Below are 22,519 nucleotides of genomic sequence, written 5' to 3'. Positions count from 1 at the left end.
ACTATTAGGAGCTAGGCAAGCCAATTAATTATTAACCTTTTTGGCAACATCGACAATACTAAGGCAATGAGAAATTTAATATAAAAGCGGAAGTTTTAAATATAAATGAACTGAAAACAAGTGCGGAAATTCAATTACAACCTCTACCCAAGACTGGAGTCACTAACTCACGAACGTCTATAGAATACTAAAAACAGAGTCTGAATAAAATACAATATTGTTTGTTCCGGTACAAGGACAACAAACGAAATAAAGATAGAAGAGACTCCGGGCCATGCGGACGTCAGCAAGGCTACCTCGGGATCTCTGGACTGAAGTCAGCTCCCAAATGCTCCTACTGCTGTCCAAAAGCTGCTGCTCCGGTACTGTGATCTATGCAAAAAGATGCACAGAGTGTAGCATCAGCACAACCGACCCCATGTGCTAGTAAGTGCCTAGCCTAACCCCGGCGAAGTAGTGACGAGGCTAGACCAGACTACCAGATAAACCTATGCAGATATATATATACAAGTACAACAAAATAATAGCGGAAAGCAAGCAATTAAAGCTGGGAGGGGGAAACATGCCTATGGGGAAACAGATAAAACAGAATATCAGGAATAACAAAAGAAACTACATCTGATTTCTTCTAACATAGAATAAGGAAAACAAACCACTTTCACTTATTTCAATTTCCTCTCATTGCAGGCGTGCAACACGATCCCATTTCCTTACATCACGTGGTAGGCATACCACACGCTCCCATTACAATAATATCACATGGTCGGCGTGCCACACGTTCCCATTTCATAATAACTCATAGTCGGCGTGCCACACGTTCCCATTTCATAATAACTCGTGGTCGGCGTGCCACACGATCCCATTTCTTTCAACACAATACACAACATAATCCCGGCAAGGGAGAAAGATGTTATAATAACTATCCCGGCAAGGGAGCAATGTAATACAATATACTATCCCGGCAAGGGAGCAATGTAATACAATAAACTATCCCGGCAAGGGAGATCCAACTATAACCAAACTCATTCAATTTCTACTTAACACAATTAAATCCACACTTAATCTCAACAATTACTGGCTCAGTGTTAAAGATTTCCAACCAAGTCCTCATAGGCAACAATTAAGAATTCGATAATTTAGCAATTTAGGACTCGCGGTCATGCTCGACACCAGTGTATAGATACTCGTCACCATGCCTATACACCGTACTCGACAAATAGCAATTAGCAACTAAGACTCTACTCCTATACCCTCAAGCCAAAGTTAGACCAAACACTTACCTCAAATGCTCCAAACTCAACTCAAGCCACTAGTATAGCATTACCCTTCGAATTCACCACCAAACCGCTCGAATCTAGTCACATATTACTTGAATGTATCAACAAATGCTAATCGAATCAATTTGAATGCATGAAAACGAATTTCCTAAAGTTTTACTCAAAAATTCCCAAAACGCCCCCGGGCACACATGGTCATAACCCGAGGTTCGAACCAAAACCCGGTTACCCATTCCCCCACGAATCCATATCTATGATTAGTTTTGAAATCGGACCTTAAATTGAGGTCCAAATCCCCAATTTTAAGAAAACCTAAGTTCTACCCAAAATCCCCATTTTCACCCATGGAAATCCTTGATTTTAAGATGAAAACATGTTTAATGATGTTGAAGATTGAAAAAATTAAGTAAAAGTTGACTTACAAATGATTTGGAGAAGATAGATTTCTTGGAAAATCGCCTATGGAGTTTGTGTTTTGAAAGAATGAAGAAAAGGGGTTAAAAATTCGTCTAAGTATGAAAAATGCAGGCCTCAGATGTGGGAATTGCGAAAATGGGTTCGCAATTGCGAACCCAGCAGGCTTGGGAAATGCGAGGAAGTAGTTCGCATTTGCGAACACTGCGCAAAGGGGGATGTTTCGCATTTGCGAGCTGATATGTCGCATTTGCGACCAGCTCTAGTTTGCATTTACGACCCAGATGGCCGCATTTGCGACCCAAGACAGAACTCCCCTTTTTCGCATTTGTGATCAGGGACTCGCATTTGCGAGAAATTCTTTGCAAATGCGAAGATACCAGAACTGAAGGATCAGATTTTTTCCAAAGTTCAAAAATGAAACTCGACACCTATCCAAAACTCACCCGAGCCCTCGGGGCTCCAAACCAAACATGTACCTAACCTCAAAAACATCGTACGGACTTACTCGTGCGATCAAATCGCCAAAACAACATCATATACATAGAATCAAGCCTCAAAACTCAAGATTTCTTTCAATTTTTCATAAAACACCAATTTTCCATTTTAAGTCCGAAATACGTCAAATGACGTCCGTTTCCAACCAAACTTTACAGAAAGTGCTTCACATATAAGACCTGCACCGGGCGTCGGAACCACAATACGAGCCCGATACCATAGTCTTTTGATAAAATTTCTTTTACATTTTCCTTAATTAATTCCAGAAAACATTTTCACAAAAAAATTCATTTCTTGGGCTTGGGACCCCGGAATTCGACTCCGGGCATATGTCCGAATCCCATATTTTTCTACGGACCTTCCGGGACCGTCCAATCACGAGTCCGGGTCCGTTTTCCCAAAATATTGACCAAAGTCAACTTTATTCATATTAATATTAAAATTCATCAATTTTTACACAGAATTCATATTTAAGCTTCCCGGCTACGCGCCCGGACTGCGCACGCAAATCGAGGCGACTAAAAGAGAGTTTTTCAAGGCCTCGGAAGCACGGAATGAAAGAGAAAATAGGTGATGAACCTTTGGGTCGTCACAGAACATGAAGAACGTTGTTGAGCGTTAACACCTTGCCGGAAGTCATCTTCAGGAATATCTTCCCATAACCTTCAATCTTGGTTGTTGCATTATTTCCCATGGAAATTTCTTCTTCCGGACCAGCAGTAGAGTAAGTCGCAAATGCTTCTTTGACAGCACAAACATGTCGAGTGGCTCCAGAGTCAATCCACCACTCCTTCGGATTTCCAACTAAGTTGCATTCCGAAAGCATTGGGCAAAGATCATCAATGTCATTATTCTTCTCCACTATGTTGGCTTGTCCCTTCTTCTTATCCTTTTTCGGGAGACGACAATCAGGGATTTTGTGACCGACTTTTCCACAATTGCAGCAGCTTCCCTTGAATTTCTTTTTGTTCTGCTCCTTAGTTTGTCCAGAAGACCTCTTCCTCTTCTTACTTTTTGGAGCAGTCTCTTCAACGATATTAGCTCCCATGATCGTTGAATTTCCACGAGACTTCTTCTCGGCTGTTTTGTTATCTTCCTCGATCTTTAGACGTATCACAAGATCTCCCAACTTTATTTCTTTGTGTCTGTGCTTCAGATAGTTCTTGAAATCTCTCCACGAAGGAGGCAATTTTTCAATCATAGCAGCTACTTGAAATGCTTCATTCACGACCATACCTTCAGCGATAAGGTCGTGAAAAATAAGTTGAAGTTCCTGAACTTGGGTTCCCACAGTTTTGTTGTCTATCATTTTATAGTCTAGAAACTTGGCAACCACGAACTTCTTCAAGCATGCATCTTCTGTCTTGTACTTCTTCTCAAGTGCGTCCCATAATTCTTTCGAAGTATTCATTGCACTGTACACATTATACAAGTCATCTTCTAAAGCACTTAAGATATAGCCTTTGCAAAGAAAATCTGCCTGCTTCCATGCCTCAACAACCATGAACTTTTCATTATCCGGCATGTCCGCAGTAGGCACTGGAGGCTCTTCACTAGTGAATTTCTGCATACCAAGCGTGGTAAAGCCAGAAGAACACCCTTTGCTTCCATCCTTTGAAGTTGGTTCTAGAAAATTTCCCCGATTTCTTAGCCGGAGGAACAACAGTGCGGCTTGACGAGGCTATCGTCGTTGCACCAACAGTCGCAACAACAGAAGAAATCAATTAATGGCAAAACCAAAACAGTAAATAATAGTGTAATCAATAAACAATACATAATAAAAACAACTAAGGTTTTTATATACTGTTTTACAGAAAAACGATGAAGTTTTTATGTTCTTCAAATCGTTTTCTGAATTTCAATACCCTGATGAAGTTTTTATATCTTCAAATCAGAATAGTAAAATTCAGACAGAATACAAAATATAATAAATATAATTTTCTTAAGATTGTTATTTATCTGTATTGCTGTAAGTAAATAAAACAGTAATCTTTCGGAAAAATAAAACAGAAAGTTAGTAGAAATAATTCTGAAAAATAATATTCGAATTTCAAAATAATTTTTGAAACGTTGAAGGAAAAAGTCGATCCCACTGAATACACAGTGTGTCCTTAAGGAAATTATTCCCCTCAAGTACCCGAGGTTATGGAATATATCCTCCCAGGATAGAACGATTTAACTCACCGGAGTGTTGGTACCAAAAACGCCGATGATCAGCGAACCACTCGATGGCAGCAAAACACACTGAAATTTTAGTGCAGAAGAAGAAGAAGATAATCAGAAAATTTCGTAAGTAAATATTCTGGGATTTGAAGGTCTATTTATAGCCAACTTGGTGATGTTTCTGAAGAGGTTTGCAACGTTTCAGAATAGTCATGACTGTTGTAACAAGTTTGACCCTCTGAAGAGGTTTGCAACCTTTCAGAACAGTCATGGCTTCTGGAACAGGTGTGACCCTCTGAAGAGGTTTGCAACGTTTCAGAATAGTCATGGCTGTTGGAACAGGTGTGACACTGTTTCAGAACAACCATAGCTGTTGGAAATTTTTGCGGGAAATTTAAAACGAATTTAAATTAATCCGGGAAAGAAAAACGGGCTAGACCGGACCGGGTCGCGGGTATCTCTCCATTTCTTTTCCTACCATTTTCCATTCACACCTCTTTTGTTATTATTTATTAAATAACAAACCCAACATCCTCAATATCCATTTTACACCAAAAAGCTAGGATAAAATCAAACTAAAACTAATATTCTAGTTTCTCAGTTCCTTTTTAAGCTTTAAAGTTGAGATTCGAGCAAAATGCACACATTATTAAAAATTAAAAAAATTTCACCTGCATAAGTAGGTTAGGAAGGAGGCGATGATCAACACCCGAAGAGGCCAAGGGAGGGGCTAAATGCTGCAACCCAGCAGACTGAAGCCATGGCGCCATGACAGCATCACCCGCATTGCCTGGGTGTGGGTGATCATACACAGCAGTACCCGCGGCATTGCCTCTGCTGCACCTGACCACCCATGTGGCGCTGCTGCGATTGCCTTTGAGGAGCCAACTTTAATATATGCTATTCAATACTTCTACAACTCCACCAAGAAACAACATAAAAAACTAGTTGAAGTAAGCTAATAATGATCCTCTGCGTCAATTCTGCTCCATTTGGACCATTTCATTTCTAAAGTAAAAAAACCAAAACAAATATCAATAAAAACTGGTAGATCATTATTCAAGAACTCATCTTTGGATACATATAATGCACGTTAAATTAACAAACCTAGAAAAAGTTAAGATTAAAAAATAAAATTAAACATATAGAATCATAATCATTCATAAAAAAAAATGCAATACATGCATAATAAGAATTGAATTTTTGATTGGATTATCCAAAAGCATATCTAAGAGAAAATGGATAGAACCCAGAAAGGAAAAGACCTTAAATTCTCGGATTGGATTGAGAAAACATGGGAATTTTGCTTGGAAAGGATGATAATTAGAAGGTCTTTTTGATCATATAATTTTTCTACACTCCTATATGTTTTGTACTATATTTTATGTATTTAATGTGGGTCCTGTTTTATAAATATAAAAGTTGACTGTGTTAAGAAACTAAGCTCAAAGTAATAATATGAAACAATAAAATAGACAATAGATGTAGAGAGGAAGAGAGAACTTTCTTATTTCATCAAAGTGTTTTCCAAGTGTGTACAATATCACTTCTCATCCTCTATTTATTGTACGGAAAAGGGTCAAAACTACCCCTATCGTTTGCTAAATGGTTTATAAATACCCTCCGTTCATCTATCCGTCCAAAAAAACACACAACGTTATTTCTATTAACAAAATTACCTCTCTTTTTAACGGCGCAGCACGTGGGCTCCACGTCTAATGTGCTGTTATTTTTTTATTGGGCCACGTGGCTGTCGTTCAGAATCCAAATATTTGCCCCATTAACCAAACCCGCCCAATTATTTGCCCGACCCATTTTTTCTCTTTTTCTTAATCTTTTCCTTTCTCTTTCTTCCTTCTTCCTTTGATGGGTCAGAAAAGAGAAGTTGTGGCTGGGTGGGTTCCTCTCCATCGTTTATATGGAGGAAACTGTTTCAGCCCATCTAAGGTTGCTGGATTCAAAAAAAAGAAAATGAAATCAGATAATTCTTTAGCTTCGGTATTTGGGGAAATCCGTAGTAGAAATTTCAAGTTTGAGTTTTAAGAGTTGGTTGTGTTTCAAATCGGGAGCTGAAAACTTAAACTCAAATTGTGGCTCATTGTTTGGACGATTTGGTATTCGAACACTTGAATAACTTTCAAGTTCTTTGTGATGATAGTAGTTTCAGTTTGTGCGAAAATATTAGATCCACCATTGATGAACAAACTTTGAATTTTAGAAGTGGGTTTGATGTTTAAACTCGAAAAAGACGAACTGGGTATTTTAATTTTGTTGATGTTTGTTCGCATTGGCTCTTTCTATTGTAATTAGTATTATTTATCAAGCTTCAGTTGTTAGTACACTTTTGAAATTCGGATTGAAGAAGAAGAATCTCATTGCTAAAATTTCGAGAGCTATTGGTTCACAAAATTTAAAAAACAGAAGTGCCATTGTTGAACCTTGAAGGTCTTAGGATTGAACTAGATTGGACGGTTATCCTCCTAGCTTTGAAGGCAATCTCAGAAGCACCAGCTAATTCTTGCACGCATGCTTATACACACATCTACCAAACTAGAGTTGTTCTGTGGTGCATTGTAACAAGTGCAGCAGGAAAATTGACGGTGCATCAGCTTTAGACGATGGTGACAATGGTAAAGGAAGAAGATGCTAAGTATTTTTCTTTTTCTTTTTTAAGTTAAAACATAATTAGAGCGGGTCAAATAATTGAGGCGGGTATATTCTACCCATAATTTTTATTTGACCCAATAAGCCACATGGTCCTGTAATACGTTGCCAACTCATTAAAAGTGGGGCTCACATCTGTTGCCGTTAAATCGAGGGGTAATTTTGTTAATAGAAATAACATCGTGTGTTTTTTGGACGGATAGATGGACGGAGGGTATTTATAAACCATTTAGCAAACGATAGGGTTAGTTTAGGCCCTTTTCCGTTTATTGTATTACATAGAGGTATACAAAAGAATAACATAAATATGGCATTAAGTATTTGAGATCATGGAGGTACGAGAGTTACAACCATAAGTATTGGAGTAGTGAAAGTTATGGAGATAACGCAGAAGAGTAATGGGTGCAATACATTTAGGTTTATGGTCATCCACCATAATCTAATGTTTCATAACACTCTCCCTTGGATGTCCATAGATAGTATGCCTCATTAAAACTTTACTAGAAAAAACCTGTGGGAAAAAATTCTAGTGAAGGAAAAAGAGTACACATATCATGTAATATGCATTATTTGCTGCCTCATTAAAAAACCTTGCCAGGAAAACCCAGTGGGATAAAACCTTAGCTAAAGGAAAAGAGTGCAGCGCGTGCTATACTCCCCTTAACAAAAATATCACTTGATATCTCAGAAACGATGAATTCTAATCTTGTTTGACAACTTCTCAATTGCTGAGGTCGGCAATAACTTGCGAAGAAGTTTGTCAAATTATCGCTTGAATAAATTTGTTGATCATCGATTATGTCTGAAATAGACACCACAAACAAAAGGAATTAGCTACGAACGTCGTCGCTAATCTGTCGCTAAAACGCTCGCATCTAACAGAATTTCTTGATAATCTGTTGCTAATCCGTCGCTGAATGAGATTAGCGACGGATTTGTCTGTTAGCTACAGAATTTGTCCGTCGCTAAAACCTAATTTTTTAGTAGTGAGAACTTTGGTGAAATATTCTCTATTTTGTCTCCTTCGATAGTCCTTCTTTCAATTGAGCTATGCATGCAGTATCGTCTTCAATATAATTGGAATCTTGTTGAATATCATAATATAACAGTCCCTCACGTGCAAATAGATTGTTTGAAGAACGAACTTTAAAAAAGCGCAAAACCAACAAAATCTTGACAGTATTTGTTAGAATAAACAAATCGATATCAAGGATTCCTTTTGCTATAACACTAATGGTATTTCAATATCTCCGCATAGGAGTAAAACTATATCTTACAAGCATACTGTTAGACACAAAAAATAAATCATGTACGCCATGATTGCTCTAATCCACATAAGAATTTGTTGAAGCTTTATTTAATAAATTTCTTAGGAACCTTAATATGCTTTAGAACAGTAAATCATTCAATGATTTTTATATACGCATATCAAATTTTCAAGTATTGCCAAACTAAAATCTGAAAGTAATTGCATAAGAACATGTTATAATCAATGCCAGGACATTTACGAAAATTCTTGTGTCACTCCACTGGCTTTATACTTTCAGGTGTTGGGACTATCAATTCAAAACTTTACGTTTTCCAAGTGAAGTCAATATTGATTGCGTATTTTTCGTTCACCAATCATTTATCTGTCCATATTCTATGACAGATTTGAGCTCAAGATCCTCGTCAATAATAGTAATATTGAGCTACATTATATCAACAATATTATGGACGATCATTTTATATCGGTTCTATCATCACTCAATAATTGCATAACTTATCGAGATCTCATTATTTTCAGGTACCTGAGCCTCTCCCATGAGGTCTTATAAAGTGTTATGTCGTGGTGCTCTTATAGAGCACTTGCCTCTTTATTATGACCATCTTGATCATTTGATCCTCTCCTTCATTAAGGAGTTTTATCTTGGAACCAATTAGTCTATTAGCGGTTTATGCGTGCCATTGACTCTATCCATCATGGACTTCATTTATTTGGAGCATTAGCAACTGAAATATAATATTTAGCTTTGAGTCAGCAAATACGCCTGAATATTTTGCAAATGAATTATCACTTGAACTTCAAGTTCATATTATCTTGTACGGGGATCTAGGTGTACTCATAATAATTCATTTCATGTATTACTTTAGCTGTCCATTTTCTCCCCCTAATGTTGAGAACACCAACACATATCCTCCGCCCCTAGGTACCCATCTTTGTGCATTGCGGTGGAACAATTAAATCGTATAGCACATCCATATTTCTAGATGGAAATTATTTGGTTCCTGACCCTGAACCAATTGTAATAGGGGGAATTTTTCATAACTTGTTCATTAGATGCGTACAAGTGTTGTTGTATATTAAATAATACACCTCATACCAAATTTCTATTTGGGAGTTTTGTTCTTATAACCAATGGTTTAGCTGTAATTGGAGGCATACAATGTATGCGCAATCAACTTGGATTTAAACCAATAATAATCATCAAGATAAATCATCATAATTTATATTCTAGAACTGTGCCCTAATAATTTGAGCACTCAACCTTGCAAAATCTAAAGTGCAAGTTGATAACAAATGCACATGTGACCATATAATAGATGCATCTATTAAAATAATATATATATATATATATATATATATATATATATATATATATATATATATATATATATATATATATATATATATATATATATGCGTTCCAAAAATCAGGGAATACAATCCCAATCCCAGCTGGTATAGTAATCAATTTATCAGTCGTACAGGAGAATTCTCGAAGAATCTCCTAATTCTTCAATATATGCCACTGTGAATTCTTAATTTTCGCTTCATAATTAAACCGGGATGGCCAACCAGTCATGCCAACTGATGTTTATTTCAGTAAACATCTAATTTACTATGGCATGTGATTCCATCATCATGCTTATACATCTGTAGTACAAATAGATGAAAAGGCTGGTAATCTTTCATATTTATCCGGTATGATTATAGTAATATGGAGATATTCAATCTTCCTTTCATTCATAGTCTCAAATGCCAACCACTTCGGCTAATATATTTGAAACTCAAAAAGTTTCTTTTGAGACTTACTACAATATCAATGTCAAGAACAATTTTATTCATCCGGATAGTAACAAATTAGTTCTTCCGGAGCTCTTAATTAATTTTATACTACATGATCATTTGTCACACATCAATATGATGAATGTCTCCTTCACGGAGAAAATTATATCATAATAATTGTCATGGTTAAAATCATCATAAGCAAAATCATTTCTTGCTTTAATTTTGCCTTTAATAACTTTTTATGAGGCATGAAAAAATATTTCCGGCGTACCACATGTACGCGACCAATGACATATTCATGTATAATCACACATTAATGTTCATTATCTTTTTTTCTATCAAACCTCCAGTAGAAGTGAGTTGTAGTATCTATTCAATTATGCACAAGCACATTCTTATGCATAATTTGTATCATATATATATATATATATATATATATATATATATATATATATATATGTTCACATTCACTTTCAAGAATGAGTCTATGTTTGCAATGTGTAACGACCGGGCCGGTCGTTTTGAGAATTTACGCCCCGATCCCCTATTAACTGCTTCCCCCATGTTTATTTCTACTATTGTGATTTGCCGGGATGATTCGTTTTGAGTTTCGGAGTGTTTTGGGACACTTAGTCCCTAAATGAGAGCTTAAGCTTTAGAATTTGGACTGTAGTCGGAGCAGTGTGAGGACGGCTCCAGAATGGAATTCCGTTAGCTTTGTTGGGTGATTTCGGGCTTAGGGGCGTGTCTGGATTGTGCTTTGGAGGTCCGTAGCTTATTTAGGCTTGAAATGTCGAAAGTTGAATTTTTGAAGTTTTCGAATCATTAGTGAAATTTTGATATCGGGGTCGGAATCTGATTACGAAAGTTGGGATAGGTCCGTAGTGTTGAATGTGACTTGTGTGAAAAATTTGGGGTCAATCGGACGTGATTTGGTTGGTTTCGGCATCGGTTGTAGAATTATGAAATTTCAAGTTCATTAAGTTTGGATTGGAGGGTAATTCGTGGTTTTAGCGTTGTTTGATGTGATTTGAGGGCACGACTAAGTCCATATGGTGTTTTAGGACTAGTTGGTATATTTAGTTGAGGTCCCGGGGGCCTCGAGTGTGTTTCGGATGCTCAACGGGTCATTTTTGGACTTAAAGAAATGGCAGATTTTCTGGTGTTTTGTTGTAGAGAAATCCTTCATCGCGTTCGCGAGAGGGGTCTCGCATTCACGAAGAGCATTCGGGAGAGGCAGATTAGTTGTACTTCGCGTTTGCGATGATGCTCCCGCGTTCGCGAAGGTGTGGATCGTTTAGCCTACGCGTTCGCGACCTGGTCCTCGCGTTGCGAAGGGTCCGTCAGTGTAAGCTACGCGTTCACGACATGGTCCTCACGTTCGCGAAAGAGGAATTTGGGCCAGTAGGATTTTGTACATCGCGTTCGCGATGGTAGTCTCGCGTTCGTGAAGAAGAACGCATCTGGGCAGAATTTAAAATCCAAAAATGAGGGTTTGAGTTCATAACTCAAAAATTGGATTGAGAGCTTGGTAGGAGGCGAAATTTGGAGAGATTTTCGGAGTAAGTTTGTGGGTAATGATTCCTAACTCCTTTTTGATTATATCCTATTAATGTAAGCTTAATTTCATCATTTAATTTCGGATTTGGGGTGAAAAATTGGGAAAATTTGAGAAAAGTTCTTAAGCCGAATTTTGGGATTTTGATGGTTTTGGTATCGGGTTTGAGTGAATTTGGTATGGTTAGACTCGTGAGTGAATGTGTGTTCATATTTTGTGACCTTTACCCGATTCCGAGACGTGGGCTCGGGGAGGATTTTTGGACGTTTTTTTATTTTGTTGCCTTAGCTTCGATTTCTTTAACTAAATTAGTTATTTGTTGTTATATTTACATTATGAAATTGATTTGATTAGATTTGGACCACTCGGAGTTGGATACTCGTGGCAAGAGCGTGTTATCGGATTAATTTTGAGCTGATTCGAGGTAAGTGGCTTGCCTAAACTTGTGTGGTGGAACTCCTCTTAGGATTTTGGTACTGTTGTTATATGAATGCTGTGTACGTGGGGCGACGAGTGCGTACACATGCTAATTGTTGAAAAACCCCATTTTCATTAAGTAAATATCTGTATTTTTCCTTAAATTGAGTAATTAGTATTTGAAGCCTCATGTTTAGATTAGGAAAGCATGCTTACGTGACTTAACTGTCTTAACTGCTTACCTGAATTCTGTGTAGCATGTTTAGGGTAGAAATTACCTATTTTCTTGATACAAACTTGTATAGAATTGTAAATTTCCTTGTTGAGACTGTTGTGTATTTACTTTGGGACTACGGATCGGAATTCCGGGAGATCCCCTTGCATGTTTACTTTGGGACTACGGGACAGTATCCCGGGAGATCCCCCTGTACTGGATATTTATTTTGGAACTACGGATCGGTATTCTGGGAGATCCCCCTGCACATTTACGATTTGGATTTCGGGATGGTATCCCAGAGATCCTTTGCACATTTACGTTTGGGACTAGGGGACGTTATCCTGGGAGATCCCCTGTTGTTATCTTTATGTACTGAGTTATTTCTTTCTGTGATTTCACTTTTATTGGTTGTTAATATTTTAGTTATACTATCACATTTCATACTGTTTTACCTTGTTATTATATATATATATATATATATATATATATATATATATATATATAACCAGTAGGTCCCTGACCTCTCCTCGTCACTACTCGACCGAGGTTAGGCTTGACACTTACTGGGTACCGCCGTGGTGTACTCATGCCCTTTCCTGCACATGTTTTTCGTGTGCAGATCCAGGTTCTTCTGCTCAGCCATACTATCCGTGGGGCGAAGCGATCCAGAGACTTCGAGGTATATCTGCAGCGTCCGCAGACCTAGAAGTACCTCTCTATTCTCCCTTTAGTTATAGACTTCTTGTATTTTCTTTCGTTTAGACTTTTGGAGTTAGAACACTATGTATTTTCTTTAGCTTGTGATTCATGAGATTCTGGATTTTTGGAGTGTTATTATTGGTTGAGAGTGTTATTAATGTATATGCCGAGCGGCATTTTAAACACTTTATTTATATTTACCTGTTAGTTGGCTAGTTTTGTACTTTTAATTCTTTTTTCGCTAATTTTAGGCTTACTTAGTCATAGAGACTAGGTGCCGTCACGATAGTTCATCGAGGGAGAACTTGGGTCGTGACACAATGCTTATCACAAGTCACATGTTCAAAGAATGGACCATAATCATCTGAACATGCCTCATATTTATAGACCACATTGATACACATTTCCTTCACCTTTGATGGACTATTTTGAGAACCCTTATTGTTCTCCATTTTACAATTACCATAATGATGACATTACTATTTTAGTCTTTGACACGCCCACGCTCATTGGTCAACCACTTATATTTATTTAGACTTATTACCACATCCACTGGTGCAAATCAATTGGGACAAGCTTCATGCTTTTTCATGAAAAATATGTTATTTTTCTTTAGTCATCAGTTATATCATCAATATGGTGCATTGGGACTCAAACCCATTGCCTTACCAAATATAAAGGTATGTTGGGCCATAATGCGTTGGGACTCAAACCAAACGTCTTATTATCATGGTGCACTAGGACTTAAATCCGGTGTCTTACCCTCAAGGTGCGATGGGACTTGAACCCACCGTCTTACCCTCAACCAATAGTATAATAGGCCAAAATGTAACTGAGATCACCCTTGAGCCTTTAAAATATTAGCACTTCGAAGATTCAAATGAACTTAGATAAAATTGCAAAGAAATGTTACTTACCTTCACTGCAATCATGCCATAAAAAATGCATTGTGGTGAATATAAATGGTTACTATGATTTTTTCAGAAAAAGGAATATAATCCGGGAGATGAGCGATAATTACAATAAAGTGCATCTCTTATGCAAGCACTTGCTTACTATTCATGAAAATGAAACCCAATAAGTCAGCTATGTATCTAAAATCATAACTTCTCAACTTTTACTAATTATTGATCATAGGTAGTTTCTGACTTAAGAACTAATCTACACAAGACAATTGATGTGCGTTTTTTTTAATTGTCGTATCTTTTGGTTGTAACATATTTATGGATACGTAAATTCATAAAGTATAAATTGCATAAACCAAAATTACACAAGCCATATCTTCTCAGAAACGTAGGGGAATATAGCATAAATATTTGTGTCTTACCATAAGCTATAAGCTATGCCTGTGTAACTTTTAAGCTATATACTAACATATGTATTGATATCAAATATACTGCTTGAGTTCCCATCTGATTGCATCTTTAATTTATGGTGATAGCATCTCTTCCATTTTCTATACAGAAATTCTTGAAGAAGGAAGAGATCGAACTCAGTTGGTTAGAGTCTCGTGCTGATAACTTGTTAAGAAACTAATTTCAAAGTAACAATATGAAATAATAAAATAGACAATAGATGTAGAGAAGAAGAGAGAACTTTCTTATTTCATCAAGTATTTTCCAAGTGTGTACAATTTCACTTCTCATCCTCTATTTATAGTATTACATAGAGGTATACAAAAGAATACCATAACATGGCATTAAGTATTTGAGATCATGTAGGAAGATCATGGAAGTATGGTAGTTACGACCATAAGTATTGGAGTAGTGGGAGTTTTGGAGATACTGTAGAAGAATAGTAGGTACAATACATTTAGGAGTTATGGACATCCACCATAATCTAATGTTTAATAATAGAGTTTTTAAAGTGACTAAAATGCCCTTGGATTGGTAACAAAAATAGATATAGTTGTATTTTGCTTTGTTGTGTAAACTTTAAGGTTACTCACTGAAGAATTTGAAATATACTTGCTGTCCGAGATGGTGATTAGTGCTCTAATCATCTATAAAGCATCCAAAGTGTATGTTTATATTTACACCTATCACCTAACATAGTTTTTGTACATTTTGAAATATACTAAGGTGAATATCGATTTTAAGATGAGACTTTGCTTATACTTTGATGAGATTTAAACACAAGTTTTTGGTTTTCAAAAGCTTAAATCTTAACCTATTAAATAACTATTATCTTAGCATGTCGAAAGTTTATTTAGGTGACACGCGGCGACAAAGCATATATATTACAAACGATACCTAAATTAAATTATTTTATTTCGCCGACAATATAGTTTTTAATATCATGGCATTTTTTGTTATAAGGGAACATGGTGATATATGTGTCTAATGTACGTAAAGAAAGGCTCCCATGCCGTTAATCAAAATAGATCACTCAAAATATTAGAAGGGAAAGTCAAGATTAAAAATAATAGCAAAATGTTTCTCTTAGTCGTGTTTTTCATGATGAATTTAATTGTTTTTCTTAGTGGTATTACCTGAATATTATGCTTAAAGAACTTAAGGTTATCTCTTCCAAATTGTTTGATTTCCGAATAAAAGATTTTGCTGTTTAAATTTGTGAGGGAGAGAGCACATACTAGATCTAAAAGAAAACGGATGCAGACAATAAACCAAGTTTTTGAAATGAACTAGCACTTGAATTAGGAAAACGTGAGTTTGAGAAAAGAAGTGTAAAAGAGAATTGGATCGTTCCATTTAAGTAGTTAGCTTCATTTATTACCACAGCCTTCAATAACTGCCAAATAAAAATATCAAAGCTTTCGAAGTTGATATATATATGCACTAAGAAATTAAATTAATAAATCTCTGATGAGAACCACAATTTTGTCTTATCTTTGTTCCTTTTTTACCCTAGCCGTTACAAAAGTATGGTTTTAAGGATCATTAACATAGTAGTCATATACAAACGAAGGCCCAAAAAAAAAAAAAACAAGGGAGAAATTCAAAAATAGCCTGATTTTGTAAGTGATCATTCAAAAATAGTCATAGTTTCAAAAGTAATCGAAATTTAGCCACTTTTCATGTAAAGATAAATCTGAACGAAAATACTGTTTAAAATCCGAAAAATACTCCAGCATAATATACTGGAATATCAGTATAATATAATGGAACTCCAGTATATTATACTGGAGTTCCATCATAAGTGTACTAGAACTCCAGTATAATATACCGGTCCAGCATATTATGCTGAAAATTCATACACAGGTTTTCCAATCTCTAGTATATTATGCTGGAACTTTCCGCATGTAGGAGGGGGACATAGTGCCTTACGTCCTCAATTACATATTGTAAGTTGGTGCTATCCGACTTAATCTGTCCATGAAACTTACACAAGAGACATGTATTACAAGTTCTACTGAAATCAGTTAGAGAATTAGAAGAGGAAACAGTACCTCGCCACAATGTGCTCTAATGAACAAAAATTACAAAATTAGTCATGATTAGGATGAGAGAATTTCCTGACTTGTCTGATTCTAAAGCATGAGAGCTGTGATTTCTCCATTCTAAATGCTCCTCTAGCCTCAGGTGGAAGATCTTTAACATGAGAATATATTAATTTGATCATTCAAAATGTTCTGTAGGCTAGCTCCATGTTTGGATAATATATCAGTAAACTCATTCCCCTCTCTGTAACAATGCTGGATAGTAATATTCTGAGACTGAATGATTTGCCTCATATATGTAATGTCATCTTCCGATTCCCTAGAAGGTCTATTAACATATTAACAACGATCAGAGATTCCATCTCCAATATAATGTTAGTGATGCCTTGAGTTTTACACCAGTTTAAAGCATAGTAGGCCGCTTGAGTTTCTGATTGATTGTTAGTAAAGAATTGTAGGGCTTTGGCAAAAGCCATAACAAGCTAGCCATTTCTATTTCTAACAATCCCTCCTATTCCGGCTTTCTTGATGCTACTATAGCTGCTTCCATCAGTATTGATCTTGGGCCATCCATCAGGTGGTTTATCCCATGTTACTGCTCTGCTACACAGGTTGGGTTTATATCCTTCTATCTTTTGGCACAATTGATTCCAGGACCATGTCATGTCCACTTCAACACCATTCTTCTTCATAAATACCTTCAAATGAAAAAGAACAGAGTGTCTTAGTTTGAAAATTGAGGTTGTAAAATTACCATACCTGATTGAGCATCTATATTTCCATAGCTCCCAGAAGATGAATATAGGCACAACTTGACAAAGAATTTTCAGCATATGATTCTTGATGTTTTTGAGGTTCCATTGTCTAAGAGTTAGAGCAATAGAGTGAAGGTCATTCCTAACTCCCAAAGGACCTGCAAAAAAATTCCAAGTTAGAAAAGCAGTGTCACTTTTTAACATAATATGGGAAATAATTTCGTAAGTTAGAATGAATTTTTATTAGTAAAATTACGTAAGTTGAAACATCTCTTGATTGAATGCAGTTATAGGTAAGATGTAATCATATTTCCTAATTAACAATGCTTCTGAGCAGGGACGTAGGCACTTTTTTGAAACGGTGTCACGTAAAACCGCTTCGTCGATTTTTTTTCCGTAATTTGTATTGTATAAATAATAAATAAAACTAAAATATTGGGTATAGATATAAAAAGTGACATCGTTTGCCGCTACAGTAATATATTCATTTGTTCACCTTTTTAAATATTGACATCGCTTACGAAAATTCTTGAGTGCGCCATCTGAGGTTTTACGTGAAAAAAGAATATTGAAATGCTATAAAATGGACTCTACGGTGATTATATAGTCGTTAATATGTTACGGGTTATAGATTAAGAGATTAATAAAATTATAAGTGAAGTTGCACAAAATGACTCTGTTATTTCCAAAAAAACAAAAGAAAAGAAAACAACACTAAGCTAGACTAGCTATTTCATAATGTCATATACGACTTTTGATCCAATTTACCAAAAGATGACCTCACTTTTTAAAAACGATCTAATATAGAGTTTCAAAATATTTAAGAAGCCAAGTGAAAGTGTTCTCAAGTACGTTGTTGTTAAATGAAAGACGATAAACAATTTAATTATATTCTCAATATATGAATAAAAAATTAAACTACGTAAAAATATATCCATTACCTTTTATAGTTTAGCACTCAAAGATTACTGAAGAAGAAAAATATCTATCTTTAGCATAATATTAGGTTTTCCTAGGTAGTTAAACTACTACTTGACGAGCACATTAATTGAATCAATGTTAAAAGAGAAACCCTTTCCCATAATTATATCTGGCAAAACAACCAGACCAAGCATCTTCCTTAACAACCTCAGTTCAGTTGTGGATTAAAGAAATAACTGCCAAATAATGTCCAATTAAATTAATGGTCAAATCATGTTTTACGGGCCATAGTTAGAAAAAAATAGCTATAAAACCCCCACAATATTATCACTATTCTTACCATCCAAATACACAAAGTTGTTGATCTTTGTAGAAAAAAGCTTTGAATTGTTTGGATTGATTTTCAAACAATTCAAAGCTTTTGGTCTTCTGTAGCAATTCATCAGACACAAATGGCAGGAAAACAGGCCATGATTTTTGCCCTTGATGACACTGACCACAGCTTCTATGCTCTAGAATGGACTCTTGATCATTTCTTTGTCACAGATTCCCTTTTTAAGCTCGTCATTGTTCATGTCAAAACCACTCCAACTTCTGTCATAGGTCTTGCTGGCCCAGGTATTACCTATATAATTTGATTACGTTGTCGTGTTTATGGGTTCAATCTTTAGGTTCTCATGTATTATACTTTTGAAATTATGAGTTCTAATAATTTTTAAAAAATATGACGATTTTTCTCTCACACACACACACATATATATATATATATATATATATATATATATATATATATATATATATATTTAAAAATGTCGGTTGAACCCGTTTAAAGCTCCATCTGCTAATTTTGACAAGGTGATTCAGAAATATGTTGTCTTCGGAATAGGGGATTCAACGATTGATATATATGCATTTTTTTACAACCTATATATACATTATAATTTTTCAGCACGAATTCAATTGAACCTCTCAATAAGTGTGGCTCTGACACTGTTTATGACGAATCCTCTTGGATCCGAAGAATACAAGAGATTTGATGCATATATATATAGATAATTCATGCATTATAGCCAATCTCGAACTAGATTGAGATATAATTGATTGATTGATTCTTTAATGTGGTACATAGGAACAAGCGACGTGCTCATGCTCGTGGAAACCGATATTAAAAAGACAGCTCAAAGAGTTTGTGAGAAGGCAAAACAATTATGCAACGCTAAAGGAGTGACTGGTCTTGAATTTGATGTTGTCGAAGGAGACGCCAGAAATGTGCTGTGTGATGCTGTTGACAAGCACCACGCCTCTGTCTTGGTCATGGGCAGCCATGGTTATGGAGCTTTCAAAAGGTAAAATAAATAATACTACTACTATAGTAGATCTCATCAGATAGAGTTTAATTTACGTACACTAAAACAAACATGAATTTATTTAGCATAAGACGAATTCTGTCAATAAATGACAATTTACGTCGCTAAACCAATTTAACGATGGATTATTAAAGAATTATGCTAGCCATGGATGATTCAGCGGTAGAGTACTAGCGACGAATTAATTCCTGTTTTTTAGTGTTATATTTTTCTTTGCAATTTATACTTGAAATTTTCAACAGGGCTGTTTTGGGAAGCGTAAGTGACTATTGCTCTCACCATGCTCGTTGCTCAGTGATGATTGTGAAGAAGCCAAAGACAAAGAATTGAAAATGCTCATCAATAAAAGCATAAAGGAAAATATATATTGGAGGGAGATTAGACGAACCTTCGCAAGAAATACTAATTTAGAGAAAGAGGACATACATCCAAATCTCTAAATATACTTAAGAAATCAATACTATATGAAGCTAGCTACCATATATGCTTGAAAAAAAAAAATCATATCTTGCTGGCTTCATGAATTTAGTAGTTAGCAATAGGTATGCCCTCTTCTTGTTCTTTTTTCTTTCTCCTTTTTCCTTTTTTTTCTTGCACCACATTCATGGTGTTTTTTTTTTTTTATTGGATTGAATGTTTTTCATTTTTAAATTAATGGAAATGAAATCCTGCACGCAATTATATGGGTTGCCTTTCTCCACATTTTCATATGTTTTATTGCTCTCAATCTTTACCACTTGTTATCCTTAAATCATGTGAGGTATCGCATTAGAATTGAAGAAAAGAAAACGAGAAAGAAGAGAGAGAGAGATGAATCACCAATGAAAAGGAGAAACAGAAAAGTTTTTTTCATCATAATTAATTAGTATGATTCAGAATATATATATATATATATATATATATATATATATATATATGGACCAAATAAATAATTTCCGATACTCTGCAGGCAATATTATTACTAAGTAGAAATTACGAACAAAAGTTGTCTAAAAAAATCGACTATGATCTTATTAATGTACTATAAACATGCACTTTAAAAAATGTTGAACGTTATATAAGGTCAAAATTCTAGTTATTACAAAAGCTTATAACCTATTTACTTTGAAAATTCTTATATCATCTGATAAAAAAAAAATACAACTATTTTAATTAGTTTCTTTTCACCGTTACACTTTACAAATAACAGGATTAGGTCTAAAAATTGAAGGTAATGATGCCAATCAACAAAACAGTAGCTAAAGCTAATGGATTATAAGTCTACTTTTTAAATTGTGGAGGGCATAGACTACAAGAAAAACGACCTTTAAGGAAGGGAAATATGGTCCCTAAAGATCAAAATCTGGTCCTAATAAACCAATTGCGACAGGAAAAAACTGGTCTCAACCCGTCGTAATAGCTTCCGCCGCTAAAGGTCAATAACGACGGGTTCAAAAATCTGGTCGTTAAATGTCTTTAGAGACGGATAAAAAATCTAGTCGTTAAATACCTTTAGAGACTACATATCTCGTCCCAGTAGACGATTAATATATTATTAAATTATATATTGTTCCGTCGTAAAACAGTTTTAGCGACCACCTTTCTCCTCCTTATTAGACGATAAATATATTATCAAATATATATATTTTCCGGTCGTTAACCAGTTTTCTGGTCCCTATTTAAAATAATTGTATTAACTTTAACGGCCATATTTCTAACCTCGGTCTTATTAACCACAAGTAGTCCTAAATATCAAATTGCTATTGAAAAATCCAGATATAAAAAGGCAATAAAGTTATTAATTACAACGTTAACATCCCATGATGTTAATTTCAATTTTTCCTCAACGCCTTACCAAAAAAACTTAGCTAATATCCCGAGCTAGATTATATGATATCAAGTTTTACATAACATTCTTAGCAAAATAATAAGCTTGTGTATCTTCCAAACTTGCATCTTGACTTTTAGCTTCAATCTTCAGAACCTGTAAGTACAAAATTTTGAAAAGACTGATAAATAACTACTGGTAAAACAATATATGAAAATTACACTAGCAATAGTTAAACCGCTTACCCCAAAAGCAGTCTAAATTCATCACGTGTTATCCATCAATATCAACAAGGCTACAGGAAAATAAGAAAATTAATTAGAAAAGTTTTGGAACGATAAATCAAACTTCGGTCAGAATGACCATTGTCCATACAGAGTCCTTTTTTCACTCTTATCATTCACGGATTATCAATATCTGTCAGATTTCAGAGCCAAAGTCACCACTCCACTCAATGAACAAGTCTTAGAATGTATACGGAAAACACAAGCTTTGGGAGTAAATTTATACTTGTCAGGAACTAAGAGAGTCGAACTCGATTCACATAAATCAAGTGGTAACAGGGTTGACCAATTAAATCTAAGAACAATTACGAATATAACGAGAAAGATCAGAACACTTCACAGACAATAATAAACAAGAATCAAGATACAAATACCAACAGATGCTTAGTTGAACACCAGAAACAAGCTTATAGCTTGAAAATATAGTCTATAGAAAGGTAAAAGCTCAGATTTGGGGTAAGGTTACGTACATATCACCCTCACTAGATCCCACATGTGGAAAATTACTGGGTTTGTTGTTGTTGTTATTGTTGTTGTATTGCCGCTACAAAGATTCGAGTAAAGCTTGAAGAAAATATGGAATGCAACCCTATGTGCATTTGGTGGTCCATATGGAAAGACATGAGTTTCTTTTCTTTGGAAGATGTACTAACTCCATGCAGAAGATTAAGAGTAATTGTATGCTCTTGTTGTAGTTTTGGTGTAGGACAAAGGAATATGTAGGAGGCTAAAACATCACCAATTGATTTTATAGGTTCTTTTCACCGTTAAAAAAGTATACTTTTGCTTCTTGGATGTACAAGATACAACAACATCTTAGTGTTGGTGTCAATAAAAATGCTCTTTTATTGTTCGAGAAAAAAAAAATTCTAGGCTTTACTTCAAATGGCACAATAATCAAAATATTAATTGAGTTCATGCATCACAAGAACTAATATGCAAGCAACTAAAATGACAATGTTGGGACCCTGCAATAACTTAATGTAAAGAGTTAAAGAAAACCAGAAATGTGATTTTAATGAAGTT

The 22,519-nt window shown here is 35.3% G+C and overlaps 1 protein-coding gene across 1 annotated transcript; it reads left to right on the top strand.

Annotated features, from left to right (window-relative positions):
* Nucleotides 1–18,378: 18,378 nt before the first annotated feature.
* On the top strand, nt 18,379–20,090 carry LOC109242789 (universal stress protein PHOS34-like). The gene is made up of 3 exons (XM_019409649.1): nt 18,379–18,653; nt 19,165–19,381; nt 19,645–20,090. Exons 1-3 carry the CDS (start codon nt 18,488–18,490, stop codon nt 19,730–19,732), a joined length of 471 nt encoding a protein of 156 aa, XP_019265194.1. The 5' UTR covers nt 18,379–18,487; the 3' UTR covers nt 19,733–20,090.
* Nucleotides 20,091–22,519: the final 2,429 nt, after the last annotated feature.

This window comes from Nicotiana attenuata, unplaced genomic scaffold (genome assembly GCF_001879085.1).
Source record: "Nicotiana attenuata strain UT unplaced genomic scaffold, NIATTr2, whole genome shotgun sequence".
Taxonomy (NCBI): Eukaryota; Viridiplantae; Streptophyta; class Magnoliopsida; order Solanales; family Solanaceae; genus Nicotiana; species Nicotiana attenuata.
Note: the sequence above shows the minus strand (reverse complement) of the source record. Positions and strands in the feature narration are given on the sequence as shown.

What these genes read in the sequence shown, in the direction of transcription:
- LOC109242789 (XM_019409649.1), top strand. Translation starts at nt 18,488, where the DNA reads ATGGCAGGAAAACAGGCCATGATTTTTGCCCTTGATGACACTGACCAC. An exon ending in CATAGGTCTTGCTGGCCCAG is followed by an intron (nt 18,654 to 19,164) that starts GTATTACCTATA and finishes TGTGGTACATAG; the next exon opens with GAACAAGCGACGTGCTCATG. An exon ending in GGTTATGGAGCTTTCAAAAG is followed by an intron (nt 19,382 to 19,644) that starts GTAAAATAAATA and finishes AATTTTCAACAG; the next exon opens with GGCTGTTTTGGGAAGCGTAA.